This window comes from Ictidomys tridecemlineatus, chromosome 1, assembly GCF_052094955.1.
Source record: "Ictidomys tridecemlineatus isolate mIctTri1 chromosome 1, mIctTri1.hap1, whole genome shotgun sequence".
Taxonomy (NCBI): domain Eukaryota; kingdom Metazoa; phylum Chordata; class Mammalia; order Rodentia; family Sciuridae; genus Ictidomys; species Ictidomys tridecemlineatus.
The window spans coordinates 126076556-126101153 of record NC_135477.1 but is presented as its reverse complement, the minus strand read 5'-3'; the positions used below and the strand labels follow the sequence as shown (position 1 = coordinate 126101153).

General features: G+C 34.5%; 1 protein-coding gene across 4 annotated transcripts in view; it reads right to left on the bottom strand.

The window, feature by feature from the left end:
- The window catches only part of Rbm27 (RNA binding motif protein 27), an 81095-nt gene that overhangs the window by 25392 nt on the left and 31105 nt on the right, over positions 1-24598 (bottom strand). For all 4 annotated transcript variants that reach the window (XM_078047238.1, XM_005324205.5, XM_078047240.1 and 1 more), the window contains 6 exons: positions 23253-23387; positions 10180-10344; positions 7288-7437; positions 4258-4402; positions 2301-2454; positions 756-1052 (listed from right to left, as the gene is read on the bottom strand). In XM_078047238.1, coding sequence (XP_077903364.1) covers positions 756-1052; positions 2301-2454; positions 4258-4402; positions 7288-7437; positions 10180-10344; positions 23253-23387 — 1046 coding nt within the window. The remainder of the gene's footprint in view (positions 1-755; positions 1053-2300; positions 2455-4257; positions 4403-7287; positions 7438-10179; positions 10345-23252; positions 23388-24598) is intronic.

Here is a 24598-nt window from a genome sequence, read left to right as displayed (position 1 = left end):
CAGGTATGGAGTTCATTCATCCCTAGAATCCCAGTGATGCACAAGACTGAGACGAAAGGACTGCAAGTTCAAGGCCAGCTGAACAACTTAGCAAAGCACTAAGCAAGTTAGTGAGAACCTCCCTCAAAATAAAAAATAAAAAGGGTTGAGGATATAACTCTGTGGTAAATTGCCCCTAGGTTAAATCCCCACTACCCCCAAAAGAGTACTTCTTGAAACATGTAAATTTGGGGGCCTCACATCTGAGATCAACTCTAGATTTGTCCTACAGGTGAGGTCAGAAGTCTGCAGTGAGAACAAGGATAATAGCACTTTTCAAATTTTTTAGTGTACTTTAACAATCACATGGAGAGCTTGTTAAAACATGGATTCCTTGTCTTCACACTAGGATAGGATGGGTGAAGCCCAAGAATCTCCATTTTTACTAATCAAATGCTGCTGCTTTGCAAATCAAACCATGAGTATGTCTAAGGTAGAAGACTCAAGAGCCAGTTGAGGATGGTGGCACACACCTGTAATCCCATATACTTGGGAGGCTGAGGTAGGAGGATTGCAAGTTCAAGATTAGCCTGGACAAATTGTCAAGATCATGTCTCAAAGTAAAATAAAAAAAGGTTAGAGATGTAGCTCAGTGGTACAGTGCCCTAGTAACACCAAAACAAACAAACAAACAAAAAACAACTCAAGGGACACAAATTGAGAAGTACTGGCCTATGGGTGGAACTAGACCTCTAATTCCTACTGAACCAAATTACCTTCTGGATACCTCCATGCACTGAAGAAGGAGGAGACTGGGGCACCAGCACCTGCTGCGGATGAAGGTGCTGTGGCAAGTGATGATGCTGCTGTGAGAGATGACTCAATGTTTGCTGTTGTTGCAGGAGAAGCTGTGTTGGGGACTGCAGTGCTGGTTGCTCGTTGTTTTCCCTATGCCACAGGACTCGAATAAATCGGTTGTTTAGAACTGCTTCTGTGCTAGAAATAGCCTTCCTGGCCTCCTCGTTGGTAAGGTATTGGATGAGGGCTGCTTCAGGATCACCCTTAAAAGCAACCTTTAAGAAAATAAATGGAAAGAACTTAAATTCTCAAGAATAGGGAATAGTTAAATAAATTATGAACCATTGCTATGAGCTGAATTATGTCCTCCCAAAATTGTATGTTGAAACCCTAACCTCCATGGACAGTCTTTTAGGAATTAACATTCAATGAAATCATAAATTTGGGCCTTAATTGGATAGGTGGTTTTGTGAGAAGAGGGCCAGCTATCTGTAAGCCAGGAAGAAAGCCCTCACCAGGAACCAAATCAGCCCAGCATCCATGTCAGTGATTTGCACCTACTTTAAGTCATGTACATTTTCTTAAATGCCATAAAGAAATAATGATGTAGGAAAATTTTAACAGGAAAAAAAAAAAGAGGGATATTTGGTATAATCACATTTTTTTGTGATTTTCAGTGTGTGGAGCATTTTTAAAAAGAGAATATGTGTTATGTATACTTCCATATAAACAGCATGTCTTTTCATCAAAAGATAAACAGTCATCACTGCCAAGCAGTAAGATTTGGTGATTTGTTTTTTCACTTGCATTTAATATATTTCCAATTATTTATACAACTGAACATCTACTACTTTTATACCCAAGGAAAAAAATATTTTTATAAATTTCTCAAAAAGAAGACTTTTTTTTCAGTATATTGAAATACCAAGTCTCCCAATACTATTTTCTTAAATTCAATTATATTGTGGCTTAATGATAACTAGCAACTATCAAATTGAAATTTTAAAATAAACTTGTCTTTCTTTATGTGTTATAACACCCAACCACAAATTCAAATATCTAACAAGTATACAACAAAATAAAAAGGCTATAGCTTCTTTGGTCCTGGATAACATATTCTACTGCCTAAAATTCTCAATGTTAGAACCATCCTTAAACAATTAGTATTTCACCAAGATATAAAAAAAATCAGTCAACAGACCAGATTACAGGCTTAGAAATTACCAAAAATCTCAGTTACTAAGTTATAACACTAATATAGGGGAGAAAAAATCATTTGTTAAGATATAGGGCTATCTTTTTTAAGAGGGGTAGAAGAGAAAAAAATCAAATGAATTCACAAGAACAATTCAGCTTCACAATTCCACTATAAAGGTGGTTATATAGATACACAGTGTAAAGTTCATAGCACTTAAAAGAAATGATCATAATTACTACTAACTCATTTAAGCAAGGTGAGCTGATAGAACACTACCAAGACACACAGAATATATGGATTCTGTTATTGACATAGCCACATTTACCTGGATATTAACAATAGTTCCAAATTTGCTGAAGTGTTCATTGAGCTTGGTAATGTTGTTCAATTCCTGAGGGATTTTCTTGACTTCTAATTTGGTGTTTGTATACTGATTCTTTCGCAAGAATCCTGGTTTACTCTGATTGTTATTCCCTTGCCTGAAACAAATATTAATAGATCCTCGTTAATTCTCCCACCTCATGCGTTCGTTCCCTAGAGGTAAATTAGCAAAGTAAGTAAAATTCCTATTTATTTAAAAGCGTTTTGGGAGAATGGGGATATAGCTCAGTTGGTAGAGTGCTTGCCTCGCATGCACAAGACCCTGGGTTAAATCCCCAGCACAAAAAAAAAAAGAAAAGTTTTTTGTAAGTTCTTAGCATTCTTCAGAAATTACTAAGCAATTCTCACATACTCCTTTTTTTTTTTTTAAGTTGTTGGACACAATACCTTTATTTCATTTATTTTTACGTGGTGCTGAGGATTGAACCCAGGGCCTTACACGTGCTATCCACGGCTGAGCTACAACCCCAGCCCAACATAACCCTTATCTTGATAAAATAGGTGGAGAGAAAGAAAAAAAGAGAATTGTGTGATATTATAAAAGGAGGCCAAATTGACATTAAAAATCATGTTGGGGGCTAGGGATGTGGCTCAGGCGGTGGCGCGCTCGCCTGGCATGCGTGAGGCCCGGGTTCGATCCTCAGCATCACATACAAAGATGTTATACCCATCGAAATCTAAAAAATAAATATTAAAAAAATTCTCTCTCTCCCCCTCTCTCTTTAAAAAAAAAAAAATCATGTTGGGCTGGGGATGTGGCTCAAGTGGTAATGCGCTCGCCTGGCATGCACAGGGCAAGGGATTCGATCCTCAGCACCACATACAAATAAAATAAAGATATTGTGTCCACCAAAAAATGAAAAATAAATATTAAAAAAATTCTCTCTCTCTCAAAAAAAAAAAAAAAAACCATATGTTAAAAAGACCTACAACAGGCTGGGGTTGTAGCTATGATGCTCTAGGGCTGGGGTTGTGGCTCAGTGGTACAGTGCTTGCCTAGCATGCATGAGGTACTGGGTTTGATCGGCAGCACCACATAAATGTAAAATAAAGATATTGTGTCCACCTAAAACTAAAAAATAAATATTAAAAAAAAAAAAAAGACCTACGGCAATTACCAAAGCCTAACATTAAAGCAAGGATAGAGCACCATATTTTTCTTTTTGGGTACTGGGAATAGAACCCATGAACTACATCCCCACCCACCCCCCCTTTTTTTTTCTTGAGATGGGTCTCAATAAATTACTGAGGCTGGTCTTGAACTTACATTCCTCCGGCCACAGCCTCTGGACTCACTGGAAATACTGGCATGTACCACTGCATTCAGCCTAGAGCATCATTTTTTTAAAAATTTTTTTTTAGTTATTCATGGACATTATCTTTATATTGTTTGTTTTTATGTGGTGCTGAGGACTGAACCCAGTGCTTCACATGTGAGAGGCAAGCACTCTGCCACCAAGCCACAATCCCAGCCCTAGAACATCATTTTCCTTTTTTTGGGTGTGTGTGGTGCTGGGGATTGAACCCAGGGCCTTATGCATGCAAAGCAAGCACTCTACCAACTGAGCTATATCCCAGCCCTAAAGCATCATTTTTCAATAATGAGTTTTTCAACTTTTGAAAAGGTACAAAACTTTTTCTTCTTTTCTTTTTATTTCTAGTGTCACAATAATTTTTAATATTGCATTAAGTACAGAAATAGATATGTTACAAATATCTATTATGTTATTGTTAACTTTTCAATTTTTAGGACATTCTAAACATGTCTCCTGGAAGCCTAAATTTGAGACACATAATTTCAAATAATAGTTAATGACAACTCTTAATTTTAACAATTTTACTAATTCAATCAAATCAACAAAAACACCAATTAAATGTTACTATCAAGAAAATTATCTTACTTTCCCAGCCAAGGTTTCTTTGTGAGTGGCCCTTCCAAACCACTCATAGCTCTTTTTCGGCTATCTGGTTCAAGAACTACTCTGGTTATGTTGCTATTAATTGAAACAGGAACTGGTGGTTCAGTCTGGATGACAATATTAGCAGCTGTTGGAAACAAAAATTCATATTACTGAGTTTTGTGGGAATTTCAGATGATTAAAGTATTTAGTCTAAAAAAAAGAACTATGAATAGCTTTCAACTACTATCATTGCCTTTTTGGAAATGCCTAATAACAAGAAAAATTACAATGCTTCTTTATTCTCTTTTAAAAAATAAAAATTCAAGTTAAAAAACTTAAAGGCAACCCCAATGTAATAACTAATTCAGGCATAGATCATCAATGCGTTAAAAAAATTACTGGATAAAGGTTACTGAAGAACACCACTCTACAAATTACTTACTTATAAAATAAAAAGATAATATATCACCTTAGAGAAATAATCAAACTTAGCACCATTAATGAAGGGACATTATCTGTCTTCAGATGTAATCCCAGAAGTTGTTCACCATATTGTATGAACTGGATAGTATATTATGGAAATACGATTCTTACTGGGCAATAATACTGTGCTTATTTAGGACTATGTATTATTCTTAGATGTAAGCTAAAAGTTTTAAAGTGTCACAGCATCTGTCATTTACTTTCAAGTCATTCAAGAAAAACATGAGGGAAGAGGAAGGTCAATACTATATAGTGACATATTTCACAACAGTTATGAACAAAACACTATAATAATACTGTAAAACTTATACTTATCAATGGTGGGAAGAAATGAATTGAACAAAAAAGTAAAATCACACAAAACCATGTATATTATACCCTGAGTATTTTCCCCTAAATTTAGCAACTCCATCAAGCAAAGAATAACTTATTGGGCATAGAGGGATGGATACAGGTGGGAACTACTATGTTCCACTTAATCTATGTGACAATCAAGGAAATTATGACATAAAAGCTCATTCATTTCACATGTATTTCTTAAGCAACTATTTAGCTCTGAAAATGTAGAAGATTTTGGAAATAAATTAATGAATTAATCCTGCCCTTGTACAATTTGTGTTTTTAGAAGGCTAATGGAGGAGACAATAATTGTGATGTTATAAAACATTCTAGAACTTGAGATGCCCTTGCACTTTCCTTAAATAGTTCTTATGATTACCACTTCACATTGCCTAATGCTTTTCTTGATTGAGGTGCTTCGTTAAAACAACAATAATAAAGATATCTGGAGGTTAAGACGACAAAGCAAGTATTTAGTATACAAACCACATGACTTCTTCAGTGACAGAGATTATCTATGGATTACTATGTATGAATGTACAGACAGACCAGACCAGGTTATTTACAAAGGGAAGACATGAAATCATTGAGAACCTGAACTTCCCACTAATTTCAGGTAACTAGGTTAACAATATGTGCAACAAAGAAGGTAAGAACATATTCTTTGGAGTTAGGTAGACCTGGGTTCAAATTCCAATTCTGACTCTTAGAAGTTGTGTGATTTTGGACAAATTCTTTAATAATATGCCCCAGTGGCTTCGCTTTTGAAAAATAAGTATAAAAACAGTTATCTCTTTTATGAGCTGTTGTAAAGAATGAGAGAACTATATATATGTATGCATAAATATAAATTGTCAATAAATTTATGTTTTATACAAATTTAAGTATAAATATAAGTATTTACAAATGTATTTATACATACAAATAAAATCATATATATCACATATTTATAATATATTTCTGTGTGTGTGTGTGTGTGTGTGTGTGTGTGTAAGCACATTATAAGCATTTGGTATAATATTGTTTTTTTTTTTTTATTTTGGTACCCGGGTATTGAACTCGGGGGTACTCAGCCACTGAGCCACACCCTCAGCCCTATTTTGTATTTTATTTGGAGACAGGGTCTCACTGAATTGCTTAGAGCCTAACTGCTGAGGCTGGCTTTGAATTCATGATCCTCCTGCCTCTGCCTCCCAAGCCACCTTATCCGACCATTTGGTTCAATCTTAAAACAAAAACCACAGTGGTAATAATATTATTAATGACAGTAAAGAGGAATAAAATCAGGACAGCAAATAATAGGAAAGTGTTCACCACATGATTAAATTAGAAAATATGTTAAGTATGGCATGTGGCCAGTAACTCAAGCGGAAATTAAATTTTGGAAATTTAACTAAAGCAATAGTAACTGGAGTCACCACACTTGTTAAATAATCTTCTTTTGGCCAGGCGCAGTGGTACACGTCCATAATTCCAGCGGCTCGAGAGGCTTAGGCAAGAGGATCACAAGTTCAAAGCCAGCCTCAGCAAAAGCGAGGAACCAAGTAACTCTGTGAGATCCTGTCTCTAAATAAAATACAAAATGGGGCTGGGGATGTGACTCAGTGATCAAGTGCACCAGAGTTCAATTCCTGGTGCCAAAAAAAATAATAATCTTCTTTTTGAGGGTGGGGAAAAAGAGGTTATCAACCCATATTAAAAGTAAAGGCTAATGTCTAACCTTGTTTTGTTTTTAATTTTTTTAATTTTTAATGTTTGTGCCTAAGCTTTGTAACAGGTTCTAAACTATAGTTTTACTCAGAAGTGGTAAAAATAGTCCAATGATAATTTAATTGTAATATTTTAGGTCCTCAGTTATTAGCATGAAACAGAACTTTCAGGGTACAAATAATGAGTTATTTGAGGGAAAGAGAACAATCATTTCATCTTCTATACTAATATCTTGCATAATACCTTACATACAGCTTAAACAGTATGAAGTCCTATGCCCCAAAAAGCAATTAAATAACATTAATATTATCTGTATTAAAAATGAAAATATTCTAACTATTGCTTTAAAATCAAACTGGAGATAAAATTTTAAAATATCTGAAGTGATTGCATAATGCCCTTCAAAGAGAGTATATACATAATTTTCTCAAATTAGGTCAGAAATGCAAATGTAATAGCTATCCAACTACTGTATTACAATGTTCAAGACATTCTCACCTCTTGGATTTGCATCCATATCTCCAGATGTTAGACCAATCAGGTTGGGACGCTGTGTCTGTGTTCTTGAAAAGAACTGTCTATACTGTGATCTACCAGAGCTGGTAATACTAGGAGCTTCTGGGTTATAACCATCAGGTTCATAAGTATCTAAGGGAAAACAAAACAAAACATAACAAATCAGAAAGAGTTAAAACTACTTCCCATTACTATAAATAACTGCTAATAAATAAATAATAATAAACATATTCTTCAACAAATATAATTATATCAACCAGCATATATTTCTTTTTGAGTTATAGTTTATAGATACTCTGTTTGAAAGTGAAAGAAAAAATACTATTATCACGAAACATAAATATACCCATTTTCAAACTCTAATATACTACCAGATTCATTCACTTAGTCATTTTTACCCTCTATATTAACTGAGCCTAATCCAAACTTCAATACACATTTCATGTATATGTATACCATATATGGAAGATTGTTGAGTTTCATGCCTTACCAATTTGTTTGCCTATATGCACTTCAAAGTAAAGAAGTATTAGCTGGTTTTATATATGTATTAAAATTTTTTTTCAAATTTCAAAATAAAACATCTAGATAAGTTTTATATTTATAAATAATTATCTTAATATGACCTTCACTTTTATCAAATGTCCTATATCTTCCCTAAACTAAGATTTTAATTTTTAAAATTATAATATTAAATAGTTATTATGTTAATGCTAAAAAATTTCTGAAAGTATTTATTTCCAAATGGTATAAATCCTTTTCACCTTCCATAAAAGGAAAAGCTTATGAATTAACTGAAGAACTAATTTTTATAAATGTTATTTAAAAGTCCTTGTGCCCTTAAGTGGTTCACATTAAATTTAAGTTATAAGATAAGGTACATTCAAATCTTCAATAATGATCAATTACTTCTACGATCCAAAGTATAAGATTAGCAAATTATCCCCATTTAGGGATCTTTCTGGACTCATATAAGCATTTGAAACAGCAGTGCCTATCTAAATGAGCACTATTAGGATTCAGAAGTCCTCAAAGAAGCAAATTTCTCACAACCCTCTTAGATTAAACCTCTCCCCTGAATACTGTTTTCCCTAACTTTACATTCATGAGCAAAATTTATATTCTCTCCTTGCACAAACCATAAACAAGCTACCATGAGCCTAAACAATAAAATGACATTAAAGCACAAATGATTCTGAGATATTTGGCATTAGAACTAAAACTGCTAGTCAGTACTTCTTCTCCCTACCTTCCCTCCATTCTTCCCCTTCTGGTTTTGAAAGAGTTCATGGGAGTAGCACAGAAGGGATATCAGTGTATTAAAAACTGATCCTCTCTTATTGTTTACTTCTTGAAATGTTTGTCTATTTTATTTATCTTTTCAAATGTTAACCAATGTTGAAATTAATCACCGGAGCCCTTTGTGCTGCCCTACTCAGAAGAGAATGACTCAGGAGATATAATCAATTATTATCACAATAATTTTCCTATCGTAGAATTTACATTTTATTCTCAAAGTTTTCATTAAGCCTCAAAGTAGTCTGATGATAGTTAACAAAAGCACAACCAAACAGATGCTTTCACCTCAAGAGATAGGAGGCTATCTCAAGACAACTATAGTTTTCAATAGTGAGTATACCCTTTTGACAGAAACATGCATTGGAACAATGTGTAGCTTGAAAATAAATCTCATCTACTTGCTTAATTAAAGCTGAATGTGTTTAAGACTGACATAATTTGATGATACGTAAAATAATAATTTCTATGGTTTTTGTGTCTAAAAATTATATAACATACAAAGTAAATGCCATTTTATTTTTTTTTTAAATCAGCAAAATATGTTTAAAAGTTTTCATTTACCATGTGGCATTACTAACAAAATCTCGTACAGTCAAGGCTACAGAAAGTTTTAAAGTTACAAAATCAAATGTCCCTGTTCTGTAATTCCTGTGAATACACATAATGCCAATAAACTTAAAAGTCCTTTAGTTAATTATGATGAACTGAAATCTAAAGGCAAAGTGAAAAAGGTTAAAGAAAACAAAAAAACAGTCTCATGAGACAAAGCAATCCACAGATCTTCAAAATATACACATCAACAGGAGGAAAGAGTTCTTTTCAAGAATCACCACATTACATTCAATTAGTCCATACAATGAGAGGTAGAAGGGGGGGATAGGGATATTTTATCCATAATCAGCAAGAAACCAATTTTTTTTGTTTATTTTAAAGAAAAATTACCCTAGTTTTTCCTCATAATGTATAACTAATTAATTAGAAAACACTCAAGTAGCCGGGTGCAGTGGCACATGCCTATAATCCCAGCAGTTCAGGAGGCTGAGGTGAAAGGATCATGAGTTCAAAGCCAGCCTCAAAAAAAAAAAAAAAAAAAAAAAAACAGCCAGCATCAGGGGTGGAGCAAAAAGCCAACTCAGCAACTTAGCATGTCCTAAAGCAACTTAACAAGACCCTGTCTCCAAATGGAGTATTTAAAAAAAAAAGCTAGAGATGTGGCTCAATGATCAAGCACCCCTGGGTTCAATCCCCAGTACCAAAAAAAAAAAAAAAAGGGAAAGAAAACACTCAAGTAGATACTACCTTCCTGTCTACTCAATCAGAAATTAGCATGACTTCATTATTGAGACACAGAAAGTTAATACAGAAGACACCAGAAGATGACAGACACAAAGGGGGCCTATTCATCTAGTAGCCAATAAAAACAAAGCAAAGCAGCAGAGGAACAGATAATAAAACAACCTAAGAGTTTAAATAGGAATATGCGACAGCAGATCAGGATGTCAGGCCACCTCTTAGGTGACCAGCTTAAGGTATAAAAGATCAGTAAGGTGGATGGCCATCTGTAGCAAAGCTTACCTGGGACCAGAGGGGTGGGGCTGGAGACTGAGGTATGATACCCAATGGAGGATCCCATGAGGTTGCGAGGTGGCACCAAACGAGCAGCCAACAGAGGAGGCGGTGTCCCCAACTGAAGTCGCTCAGATGCAGCAGCACCATGTTCACGAGAGTACATGGGCTGTCCTATAGAGGAAAGAATAGGAGGGCAGCTGGGATTGAGAGTCACGAGGTTCTCTTAGGTAATGGTGTACTTCCTGAGACTGAGCCAAGACACAGAAATTATACCAACAGGAACAGTAGTTGAGAAAGAAGTTACTGAGATTCTTTCTAACTCAAGAAAGTACAGACTCGCCACTGGTTAGGATGCATTCAGGTATAAACAAAATAAGAACTAGGTAGTACAATTACATAATCTCCATATTTTAGAATCTTAAATGGAACAACTATGTGTTCATTATATCCAAAGCCAATCAACCATGTCAAGTTACCAAAAGAGTCCTGAGCTATTATTCACATAGCATTTTGTATCCAAAGAGATATGTAACTGATGGCTATCCGACATACACTCGCCTCAAAACCACATATTTTAGGTTTGCACAAAAAATACTCTCCTGAGAAAAGAAAAGATAATAATGGACTACTACAAGCATATCCTCACAAAGAATAAGAAATGTTCAAAGACAGCAATAATTTGTTATTCCCCATGGGTAGGTCAATAACAGAACAAAGACAAAAACCTTGATACACAGACAAGCATTGGACATATGAAATTATTCCAGATACTAATGAATCATGTTTTTAAAGACAGCATGCATGCGTGTGTGTGTGTAAAATATACAACAATATAGACACAATGAAGTCAAATTCTGAAGAACAAGATTAGAAAAAGAATAATCATACCGGTGAGGTCCTGGATTTAATCTCTAGTATAATTTTAAAAAGAAAAAATATATCAAAAAGCAAACTTTCCTTTGGCTGATTAATAGTATCTTGGGCTGGGGATGTAGCTCAATAGCAGAGAACTTGCTCCCTGAGTTAAATCCCCAATACCACCAAAGAAAAAAGGAAAAAAACAAAGCATATTATTAACTGACAACTCCACATGAGACATACAAATTTATAAAGTTTAATTAGCGTATTATATCCAAAGTCAGACATTCTCTATAATACACGAACCAAATTAAAGTGAATTTAGGACATGTGTGTATATGTGTGAGTGTGTATTTGTATGTGGTACTGGGAATTGAACCCAGGAGCATTTGAGCTCTGAGCTACATCCCCAGTCCTTCTTTAAGTTTTACTTCAAACTGAGTGGGTCTTGCTAAGCTGCTGAGGTAGGCTTTGAATTTGCAATCCTCCTGTTTAGCCTCCCTAGTTGCTGAGACTACCGATGTGTACCACCATGTCCAGCTCCTAAAGATCTTTAATACACCTCAACAGGAGAGGCTATAAAGCAACCACTTGATTTCATAATTAATGTTAAGAAATAGAAAGGCTAAACTTTACTACTCTTCTCTTCCTAATATATGGAGAAACAGAAGTGATAAACCATATAATACAGCAGACTACATAACGGGGCACTTAACACCAATCCTCTCAAAATTTCTATTCAAAAAGGATCAGTTAATCATTGTACTGTACACATGATTCAACATTATCTTCAATGATCTAAAAATAGTTTTAAGCATGAACTAACTGCTTAAAACTGGGGATAGGGCACACTGGTTACAACACCCCTAGGTTCAATCCCCAAATAAAATTTCTGATGCACCATAAAATAGATCAAGTATATCTAATTAGCAATAACTTAGCCAAAAAAACCTGAAAAGTAAAAGGCTAGTTTGTACAGTGTTTTAAAAACCATTGACAACATGCTATTCAAATACTTCAGAAAGACTGTTGTTATTCAAATAAAATCTGATTTTTCTTAACATCTGTTAAGGTCCCTAAATAGTACTTTTAAAAGAAAATGTTCTTGGGCTGGCAATGTGGCTCAGCAGCAGAGCGCTCGCCTAGCATGTGCGAGACCCTGGATTCAATCCTTAGCACCTCATAAAAATAAATAAAGGTATTGTGTCCAAATACAACTAAAAAATAAAATATTAAAAAAAATGTTCTTTAGACAAAGGGTTGATTCTAGGTCTGGACAGAAAATATTTAAGATGAGTTTGCTACGCCATGGTATAACTTATCCTTCCAAAAGACATTTACCAAAGACTAGTGCATCGAAAATAAATAAATATCCAGCAGGGGTCAACAGGAAATGATACAACAGGTCAAAGATGAGAAAATCTGAACATCAAAAAGGACTGTAATGGGGGCTGGGGTTGTGGCTCAGTGGCAGAGTGCTTGCCTAGCATGTGCGAGGCACTGAGTTCGATCCTCAGCACCACAAATAAATATATATAAAAAATAAAGGTTCATCAACAACTAAAAAATATTTTTTAAAAAAAGGACTGTAATGGAGAACATTATCAAACATAATAAAAATACATGAGTTCATAATGATACTTTTTAAAATATTTTTTTTGGGGGGAGGAGGGGGACCGGGAATTGAACTCAAGGGCACTCAACCACTGAGCCACATCCCCAAGCCCTCTTTTGTATTTTATTTAGAGACAGGGTCTCACTGAGTTGCTTAGCACCTCGCTATTGCTGAGGCTGGCTTTGAATGCGTGATCCTCCTGCCTCAGCCTCCTGAGTCGCTGGGATTACAGGCATGAGCCACCATGCCCGGACATAATGATACTTAAAAAAAATACAGGCAGCCCTTTTGGAATACACAGAAAATCAACTCATCATTCTGAAAACTGAAATAAAAGAAAACAAACATTTTTCTGTCTTTCTTGTAAAACTGAATTTCAGGATAACCAAAGGTTTAATACTGCCAAGTTTTACTTTATAGAATTATAGAAATAATGAAAAAGAAATTGCAGAATTAGAGTATCACATGAAACAGAGATCCATACATCATCAAAACTGGCTATTAAAACTGGCACCAAAACAGGCTGGTAGACCAATGGTACAAAATAGAGGACACAGAGACAAACCCATAAAATTACAACTACCTTATATTGGACAAAGGTGCTAAAACCATGCAATGAAGAAAGGATAGCATCTTCAACAAATGGTGCTGGGAGAACTGGAAATCCATATGCAACAAAATGAAATTGAATCCCTTTCTCTCACCATGCACAAAAGTCAACTCAAAATGGATCAAGGAGCTAGGAATTAGACACAGAGTCTCTGGTCTAAATTTTGGGCAGGCCCCAAATTTCTTAATAAGACACCTATAGCACAAAAGTTAAAACCAAGAATCAACAAATGGGACGAATTCAAACTAAAAAGTTTTTTCTTAGCAAGAGAAATAATATGTGAGGTTAATAGGGTGCCTACATCCTGGAAACAAATTTTTACCCCTCAAACATCAGATAGAGCTCTAATCTCTAGAGTATACAAAGAACTCAAAAAGTTAAACAACAAAAAAGCAAATAACCCAATCAACAAATGGGCCAAGGACTTGAACAGAAACTTCTCAGAAGAGGACATACAATCAATCAACAAATACATGAAAAAAATGCTCACTATCTCTAGTAATCAGAGAAATGCAAATTAAAACTACTCTAAGATACCATCTCACTCCAATAAGAATGGCAGCCAGTATAAAGTCAAACAACAATGCTGGCAAGGATGCAGGGAAAAAGGTACACTCATACATTGCTGGTGGGACTGCAAATTGGTGCAGCCAATTTGGAAAGCAGTAGGAGATTCCTTGGAAAGCTGGGAAAGGAACCACCATTTGATCCAGCTATTCCCCTTCTCGGACTATACCCAAAAGACCTAAGAAGAGCATACTACAGGGACACAGCCACATCAATGTTTATAGCAGCACAATTCACAATAGGTAGAATGTGGAACCAACCTAGATGCCCTTCAATAGAAGAATGGATAAAAAAAATGTGGCATTTATACACAATGGAATATTACTCAGCACTAAAAAATAATGAAATCATAGCATTTGCAGGCAAATGGATGGCATTAGAGCAGATTATGCTAAGTTAGCCAATCCCTAAAAAACAAATGCCAAATGTCTTCTCTGATATAAGGGGGGTGACTCAAAATGGGATAGGGAGGGAAGAGCATGAGAAGACGACTACCACTAAATAGGAAAGAGAGGTGGGAGGGGAAAAAGAGGGAGAAGGGGAGTTGCACAGAAGATGGAAGGAGAACCTCACTGTTATACAGAATACATATATGATGTTGTAATGAGAAAAAGGAAAAAAAAAAGTGTCACATTAGATCGGATAGAGAGAAAGGATGGGAGAGGAGGGGAGGAGTAGAGAGGATAGGCAGGGCAGCAGAGCAGACAATATGATTGATGTAGGTACATTCCATGTATGTATTATATATCAAAATGTATTCTACTGTCATGTATGACTAAATAAATAAAAATTTTTTAAAAATAAAATAAATAATATATGGGGAATGCATTTATAAAACATGAATGATTTATGTAAGAAAAACCATAAATGTTCCTCAAATAAAACAAATGTCTAAATATGTTGAATAAATGCAAAAAAAAACCTGGCTATTAAAACTATGAGCAAATTTTAAAAATGAATGGATCAGGATGAAAAAAATCTGGGTGCACTGATCAATATTATAACACAGAAAGGAAATACCAGACATGAACATAATGATGTTCTACAGTAGGAAGTACATAAACCCATCTACAAAACGTTCTTCCAAAAGAGAAGAAAAAGAAAATAAGTATGAATCTTATTAATTAACTTAAAATTTACAGAAAATACAGGAGTAGAATTATGTGTTAAATGATACCAGAAAGAATGCAAGCTGACAAGGCTAGACTGTGAGAAATTCTCTAGGAGAAATGATCTGTTTCCTCAACAAATAAATGTCGGGGGGAGGGGGGGGACAAGGAAATCATTACAGATTTTAAGAAACCTATAAACCAAGTATAATGTGTAACCTTGTTTGGGTCCAGCTTCAAATGAACCAGTTGTAAATGGACATTAATGACACAACTGAGAAATATGAACACTAACTGAATATTTGACAAAATAAACTTATCAATTGTGAGGGGAGTGTTATAGTATAGTGATTTTGTTTTATTATTCTTATTTAATTCTTATGTTTTAAAGATACCTAAGTTTACAAAGGTAAAATGCTATGTTAGGGATTTGTTCTAAACCTCAAGTTACAGATGGATTACAGACAAAGCAAGTTTAAGTATATATCTATTGATAACTATTGAAGCCAGAAATAAGAATATGAAGATTCACAACATTATTTGTTTTCCTTTTGCATATATTTGAAATCTTTTGTGAGTTTTTAAAATATTCAATAGGTTACAATAATGGTAAAGATAAGCTAGTCAGAATTTACACTCTTTCAATTAGGTTTGCTCAGTGTGCAGAGTAATGGGATAGTTCCAAGCTATAAATACCTCAAGTTCATTTGCCCCTCTTAAGTTTATATTTCTTTACATTCCTGATAGCATTCTTAAAGAAATCAGAAACACATTAACACATTCTTAAAGAAATCAGAAAAATTGAAAAAAAATTAACACATTCTTAACATTAACTCTAGTTAGTTGAAGAGTCTTTACTCAAACTGAAATTTCAGTTGATTTTTAAATTTTTCCTAAATAAATATTCTAAAGGATATTTAGAATAAATTTAATAAATTTAGAATATTTTCAGGTAAACAAACATAGTGTTGGTCTTAACCTAAAAGCTCAAATAGAGAAAAAATAAAAAGCCACATCTTCTATGGTTCAGCCATATTTATTATGTGTTGTCTCTAAAAGACTACAAGGTCTCTGGTATACTTTAGAAGTTCCAGGACCAAAGTGCTGCCTGCTACACAGTAGAAACTCTAATAAATAGTCACCTGAAGAAGGAGGTTGGAAAATGGCTGAAAAAGGGGCTGGAATTATGGCTCAGTGCTTGCCGAGGATGTGTGAGGCACCAGGTTCGATCCTCAGCATCAATAAAAATAAATAAATAAAATAAAGGTATTATATCCAAGAAAAAAAAAAGGGAGGAACTAAAGTTTAAAGGACACAAATGGCATATATTTCTTTGGATGAATATCTGTATGTTGAACACGGGTATTGTAACAACTAACACAACATGAATCAAAGTAAAACACAAGGAGAAAAAAACTTAAAATAATATACAAGGTTTAAAATGCAATTGTTAGAATCCAGGACATTATATACTACTATTACTTTTTTGCACCTCCAGTACAATAATCTTAGCAGTTATATTTCCACTATATCTTTTTCAAAGAAGCAGAGGAAGCAAATCAAATGTAAAACAAAAAAAATAAGAACATACTTTTTAAAAAAAATGGTCCTGTGAGTTAATATTAAATTAGGTGGCATTAAATTAAAAAGCATCTGCACAGCAAACAAAACAATTAAGAATGGGAAGAGAGAACCTACAGAATGGGAGAAAATCTTTCCCAGCTACTCTTTTGACAGAGAATTAATATTTATAATATATGAAGAACTCTCACACCAGCCAGAATGGTAGTCATCAAGAATACAAACAGTACAAGCAGAAAAATGAAAAGTTGAGTGCAATTGTGTACAATGAATCAAAATGCATTCTGCTGTCATATATACCTAATTAAAATAAATAAATAAATGGGGGGAAAAGCTGGGCTGATTGACCATCATGGAAGTGCACAGCAGGCCAACATCATCGGATCAGACAATTTGGGAAGAGTATGCCTGAGTGGAAATGGACTGGTGACCAGAGGGACCACCCAAGGTCTTTGCCTCTTATCTTTGAGGTAGTAGATTCTTTTCCTAATATTTGCTAAATGTTATCAATTTGCAATAGTTTCAATATAATTGCTTATAACAAAATAAAGAACTGGGCTTACATCTTATCTAAATTTATAGTATATTAATATAGTATTAAATCTTTCAGCTCTCAAAAAATATAAATAATAATAAATGCTGGAGAGGTTGTAGAAAAAAAGTAACACTTTTTATAAATTAGTTCAACCCCTATGAAAATCAGTGTATGGAGGTTCCTCAAAACACCAGGCATGGAACCACCATATGACCCAGCTGTACCCTCCTTGGTATTTATCCTAAAGAATTAAAAATCATCATACTATAGCAATACATGCTTACCCATGTTTATAAAAGCACAATTCAAAACAACCAAAATATAGAATAAGTTTAGATGTCCACCAATGGATAAATGGATAAAGAAAATGTAGTATGTATACACAATGAAGTTTTATTCAGTAATCAAGAGATACTGAACATGAAACAAGAAGGAAAATTACTTAAATGTCATATAGATTTTGTTCTAAGGAGGCTCAGCTGAATGTACAATTTACATACAAGAAAAATCAAATGACAAATGAAAAGTATGTCAGTTGCTAGATATGGATGAAACTAGAGATCATTATGTTAAGTGAAATAAGTCAAACTCAGAAGGTCAAGGGTTGCATATTTTCTCATGTGTCGAAGCTAAAAAGGAAAAAAGAAAAGAAAAAGATGGGGTGATCTCACAGATATCAGCAGAGGAAAGGGACCAAGGTGTGGGAGATGGAGAGGGAAGAGAAAGTGCTAGAAAGTGATATTAGCAACATTATTCTATTGTGTGTGCATTTAAGAATATATAACAATAAATCCCATCAGTGTGTACAACTATAATGCACCAATAAAGAATGCAGAGGAAAAAAGAGGGAGTCTATGTCCCCACCAAAAAAAAAAAAAAACAAACTTTTTCAAATTAAAAAAAGGTCTTATAGGGGGGCTAGGGATATAGCTCAGTTGGTAGAGTACTTGCCTCCCATGCACAAGGCCCTGGATTCAGTCCCCAACACCATAAAAAAAAGAAAGTCTTAAAAAAAAAAAAAAATAGAAAGTCTTGTAGGGGCTGGAGCTAAGTATTTGAGTCCTTGCTTAGCATGCAAGAGGCTCAATTCCCAGGACCTGGAGTGCAGGGGACAGTTTACACTGGGTTGGCGATGTTAAAGCTGGGTAAATGTTTAAAAATACTTCAATGGAAAGAGTTGACTTTAATGTGTATGGTGTTGTAGTCTTTTCAAAAAATTCCAACTACATCTCAAGTCGTTTTCATATGATGTCATTTTAACTCAATAAAAACAACAAATTTCAGTCTTTTCTAAACCATAACCAATTTGATATTAACTTCTGAATAGCATGAGCAGGAATCACATATATCCAGTTTTATAATAGACTAGTTTTTTCCATTTTTTTAATTTGTTTTAATTAGTTACACATGACAGTACAATGATCTTGACATATCGTACATTTGAATCAGATGGGATATAATTTTTCATTTTTCTGAGTGTACAGGTTGCAGAATTACATTGGAGAACTAATTTTTTTTTAGTTGTAGATAGATACAATACTTTATTTTATTTATTTATTTTTATATGGTGCTAAAGATTGAACCCAGTGCCTCACACATGCTAGGCAAGTGCTCTACCACTGAGCTACAGCCCCAGTTCCCAGCCCCTATTCTTATGCTTTTAACATTCAATAGTCCTCTTCCAAAACAAGTGATAATTACAGCTTAAATAAATGCTTTACTCACAATAGCTAGACCATGGAACCAACCTAGGTGTCCCTCAATAGATGAATGGATAAAGAAAATGTGGTATATATACTCAGTAGAATATTACTCAGCTTTAAAGAAGAGTAAAATTATGCAATTTGCCAGTAAATGGTTAGAGTTGGAGAATATCATGCTAAGCGAAATAAGACAATCCCACAAAACCAAAGGCTGAATGTTTTCACTAATATGCGGATGATAATTCACAATAGGGAGCACTAGGAAAGAATAGTGTTACCTTACATTAAGTAGAGGGAAAAAATGTATATCCCATCTATGTAAGATATATCAAAGTGCATAAATGCATTCTACTGTCATGTATAACTAATTGAAACAAAAAAAAAGTTTACATAAATGTTTTGAATTTTACAGAATTCATTTCTTTATATACATATATTTGAAACTGGGGATTAACTGAACCCAGGGTCATTTGCACTACATTCCCAGTCCTTTTTATTTTGAAACAAGGTCGTACTGAATTGTTCAAGGTGTCATTAAGATGCTGCTGAGGCTAGTCAAATTTTGATCCTCCTGACTAAAGTTGTGAATCACTGGGATTACTGGTATGTACCATTGCATTCAACCAAAACACATTTCTTTGTGACCTGTGCTTCTCAGGCACTCTGTCTAATGGCAAAATATACTGTAATTGGCTTTTCTCTTTTTCTTTCTGGTACTGGGGATTGAATCCAGGGGTGTTTAACCACTGAGCCACATTCCCAGACCTTTCCATTTTTTTTTTTTTTTTTTTTAAAGAGAGAGTGAGAGACAGAGAGGGATAGAGAGAGAGAGAGAGAGAATTTTAACATTTATTTATTTTTTTCTTAGTTCTTGGCGGACACAACATCTTTGTTGGTAGGTGGTGCTGCTGAGGATCGAACCCGGGCCGCACGCATGCTAGGCGAGCACGCTACCGCTTGAGCCACATCCCCAGCCCCCCTTTCCATTTATTTTAAGACAGGATCTCACTAAGTTGCTTAAGGCCTTGCTAAATTGCTGATTTTGAATTTGTGATCCTCCTGCCTTAGCCTCTCCAGTTGCTGGGATTATAGGTGTACACCACCATGCCCCGATGTAACTGGCTTCTGATTTTTATGCTAGTTTGCTTTTTTGTCTGTTTTTGCAATGCTGGGATTGAACACAGGGCCTTGTGCATGCTAGGCAAGTATTCTATCAGTGAGCTACATTTCCAGTCCTGTTTACTTCTTAAAAAACTTACTTCTTGGTTGGGTGTAGTGGTGCACTCCTGTATTATCAATGACTCTGGAGGATGAGGCAGGAGAATCTCAAGTTTAAGGTCAAGACTCCACAACATAGGAAAACCCTATCTCAAAATAAAAAATAAAAAGGACTAGGGGGACTGGGGATGTGGCTCAAGCGGTAGCGCGCTTGCCTGGCATGCGTGCGGCCCGGGTTCGATCCTCACATACAAACAAAGATGTTGTGTCTGCTGAAAACTAAAAAATAAATATAAAAAAAAAATTCTCTTTCTCTCTCACAAAAAAAAAAAAAAAAGGACTAGGGATGGAGCTGGGGCTGTGGCTCAGCGGTAGAGCGCTTGCCTACCACATGTGAGGCACTGGGTTCAATTCTCAGCACCACATAAAAACAAATAAAAAAACAAAAGTATTGTGCCCAACTACAGAATACACACATACATATATATATGAATGACTAGGGATGTAGCTCAGTGGTAAAGCACTTCTTGTTTTAATCTCCAGTACAAAAAACAAAAAAAACTAAAAAGGGTTGAAGATGTAGCTCAGCAGTAGAGTACCTGCCTACCAATGATGGCATGGCTCTGGATTCAATCCCCAGTACTACAAGAAGAAAAGTTTTCAAATTTCTCAATAAATTTTAGGCTTTTAAGAATGGAAGAAAAACCTCAAATCTGTTTGCATAGCAAAATTCTGAAATGTCCCCAATGAATGTTAATAACACAACTTTAAAAATAATCAGTTATCATCTAATTAAAGATCTTCATAAGCATACGAGACTACCTTCTTGGGCTGGGGTTGTAGCTCAGTGGTTGAGCGCTTGTCACACATGTGTGAAGCACTGGGTTCGATCCTTAGCACCCCACACAAAAATAAATAAATGAAACAAAAATATTTATTAAAAAAAAAAAAAAGACTACCTTCTAAAGCAGTCAAGCACAAATGCCAATGGAAAGTTACTGCCTTTTATTGGTTTTGAAACAAAAAAAAAACAAAAACAGAAAAATGTAGTAAATATTTCATAAAAATAAATATTAAATAATGGTTCTTTATTCTGAGATTGTCTTTTTAGATGTAAAACTATTTTTAAAATTTAAATACTATATATTTTCTTATATAGGCCTTATTCTAGCAAAATAAGAAGCTGCTAAGTGTATATGTCCCCCCAATTTGCTTACATATTATCAGTCTCTGAAAAATGAACGTTTGCAATTTCTGTTCTAAAAGGCCTTTACTACTACATCACAGAATATTCTTCCTTTTAGAGAAAAGTGGACATCAAGCAACATGAGGTCTTCTATCTTATTCATCTTGGATCTCTAGTATCTAGAATAATAAGCACTGGTACATAATAAGTACTCAATAAATATTTGCTGAATTAATGAATATTAAATTATATCAGTGAAATATTCAGAACTGCCAGATTTTAAAAAATTAGAACCAAATGGAATCTTTATCTCATGAGTCACAAAACTAAATTTAACAATATAAAAATTTGCCATCCAATACAAAAATATGCCATGTGCAACAGACTGGGATAAATAATGTTTTTTCCTATTTACAAGTCCAAAAGGCATTCAGAAATAATGATAAGGGCCAATCAGGTGGAAATAGATGGAAGAGAATTAGCTATGAGCTGATAACTACTGAAGCTGGGTGATGGATACACAGGACTTCATTATCTTGGCACCTACAAGTTCACTATACTATCTTCTTTATTTTTATATATATTTGAGATTTCCCATAATTAAAAAATGAGAGCAGCAATAGAACAAACACTAAAAGACACTATAGTAATCAGAGATACTGAACATGAAACAGGAAGAAAAATTACTTAAATGTCAGATATAGATTCTGTTCTAAGGAGGCTCAGCTGAATGTACAATTTACATACAACAAAAATCAAACAGGCCTACACATATGTCAAATTATAAAATAAATGCTTTTTGGTAACACAGGAGTTTAAAGTAGAGCAACAATGTTCTAGTACTTAGAAAATTTGAGTTTTTAAAGAGTTATATAACAAGCATATAATTAGGGGTGAAAAAGAAAGTTGAGTCATGACAGGCACAAAGAGGGGATATAATTGGCCTGATCAGAAAAGACACCATGTTGGAAAAGAATGAAAACAGATTATCAAGAAGGAGAGGAAGAGATTCTGGATATAAGCCACAGAGAGATTCATTGATGGTTCCAGAAAGAAACTCATTAAGAACCATCTGGGGGCTGGGGATGTGGCTCAAGCAGTAGCGTGCTCGCCTGGCATCGGCCCGGGTTCGATCCTCAGCACCACATACCAACAAAGATGTTGTGTCCACCGAGAACTAAAAATAATAAATATTAAAAATTCTCTCTCTCTCCCTCTCTCCTCTCTCACTCTCTCTTAAAAAAAAAAATAAATAAAGAACCATCTGGGAATACTGGGATTGTGGCTCAGCAATAGAGTACTTGCCTAGCACGTGCAAGGCCCTGGGTTCAATCCTCATCACCAAATAAAAATAAATAAATAAAATAAAGATATTATGTCCCTCTACAACTAAAAAATAAATATTGAAAAAAAAAAAGAACCACCTAGGGGGCTGGGTTATACCTCAGTGGTAGAGCGCTTTCCTAGCATGTGTGAGGCACTGGGTTCAATTCTCAGCACCACATATACATAAATAAACTAAATGTCCATTGGCAACTAAAAATATATTTAAAAAAAAAAAAAGGAACCATCTAAAAGGAATGTGGTATGGTTGGGGACAGGGGATTTGAAACAAAATGTAAAGATGTTAAGGAGGTTATAAATACAGAAGAGACTAAAGTGTTGCTACTTTATAGGGGAGACTTCTCCGAAACAGAAGACCTTGACTTTATCTCCCAGATCACAAAAAAAAAATAAAATAAAATAAAATATGGTTATACATTGGGGGTAGGAAAGAAGGTGGAATGAGACAGACATCATTACCCTAAGTACATGTATGAAAATACAAATGGTGTGACTCTACTTTGTGTACAACCAGAGATGTGAAAAATTGTGCTCTATTTGTATAATATGAATTGAATTGCATTCTGCTGTCATAGATAATAAGAAGAAATAAAATAATTTTTAAAATTATGGCTATCTGGCATAATCACAGAGTAAACTGCTTTGTGGATATAATTTTTGTAATTCATAGTCCATAAAAATAGAAATTAATTTTATAAAAGAGTTATACTGATGGGAAAAAACTCAGCAATTTTAAGTCAAATGTTTACTTACGTTCTGATACTGTATAAAGGAGGTTCTGGGGTAAGGGAGGAGGTAGTCTTGCTCCCACTGGTGCAAGATTGGGCACTGCACTTGTCCCAGGCTGGTCACGACTGTTTATCAAGCTTGACTGTGATATGGGTGGTCCTACAGATTACAAAAAATGAGAGGTAGAGTATTAATGTTTCCTAATAAAAATGCTTACTATACTAGTATTAACTTATTAACATATTCACACTTTAAAGCTCTAATTGGGCTGGGCGTGATGGCACATGCTTATAATCCCAGCTACTCAGGAGGCTGACACAAGAGGATCTCAGGTTCAAAGCCAGCCTCAGAAACTTAGCAAGGCCTTAAGTAACTCAGTAAGACCCTGTCTCAAAATAAAAAATAGAAAAAGGGTTGGGGATATGACTGAGTGGTAAAGTGACCGTGGGTTCAATCTCAGATGCAAAAACAGAAAAAAGAAAAAAGAAAAAAAAAGGACCTAATTGGGCTATGAATAGAATTAATGAATTTCAGATATGCAGGTTTAAACACTGCTGTACAATTAATTAAAATGACACTCTTTTTCAGGACAGGCAAAACTAATCAAGGGTGAACAAAACTGGTTGCCTTGAATGACTGGAAAGGAACTTGAGGAAATTTTCTGGGGTAACAGTAGATTGCTTTCAACTGTTGGCTTGAAATTTTTCATAGCAAAATACTGGAGGAAATGACACTCTTGGGTTTAAATTTTATACCAATATGTTCCTATATTGAGATAACATCTTTTAATATTAGAATTTTTACATATAAAGAATATTTCATTATCTGGAGAATAAAATCTCAGCTTAAAATTTACTATTAAACTGTGACAATATTAAAAATTCAAAAATGCCAAGTTAGAAAAACCACGTTTGTACTGACCAAATTTCTGCCAACAGTTACCAACTCTGAAGTGTTCTCTATAGTATTATACTGCAGATAAAATTTATACACAGGATCATGCTAAACTATTTTGACAACTTCCTGTGAATCTACAATTACTTCAAAATAAAATGTTGTGTGTATTTGTGTGTGTTGCTCGGGAATTAATCCAGGATCTTACAAAGAAAATTTATAAAAGTACAGCTTTAATAAGTTAAATGGCAATACTTTTTTAAATAATTTGCCAGTCTTATGTTAAAATGTCCTCAAGTAAATGTTTCTCATACTTTTGCATGTAAGTAAATAATTCATGCCATCATTCTGTCAATTACATCTTACAGTCTAACTCTATTCCTACTACACTAGTAATTGTTAACAATGTTTTTTTATTTTTTTATTTGTTCTTTTTAGTTATACATGACAGTAGAATATATTTTGACATATCATAC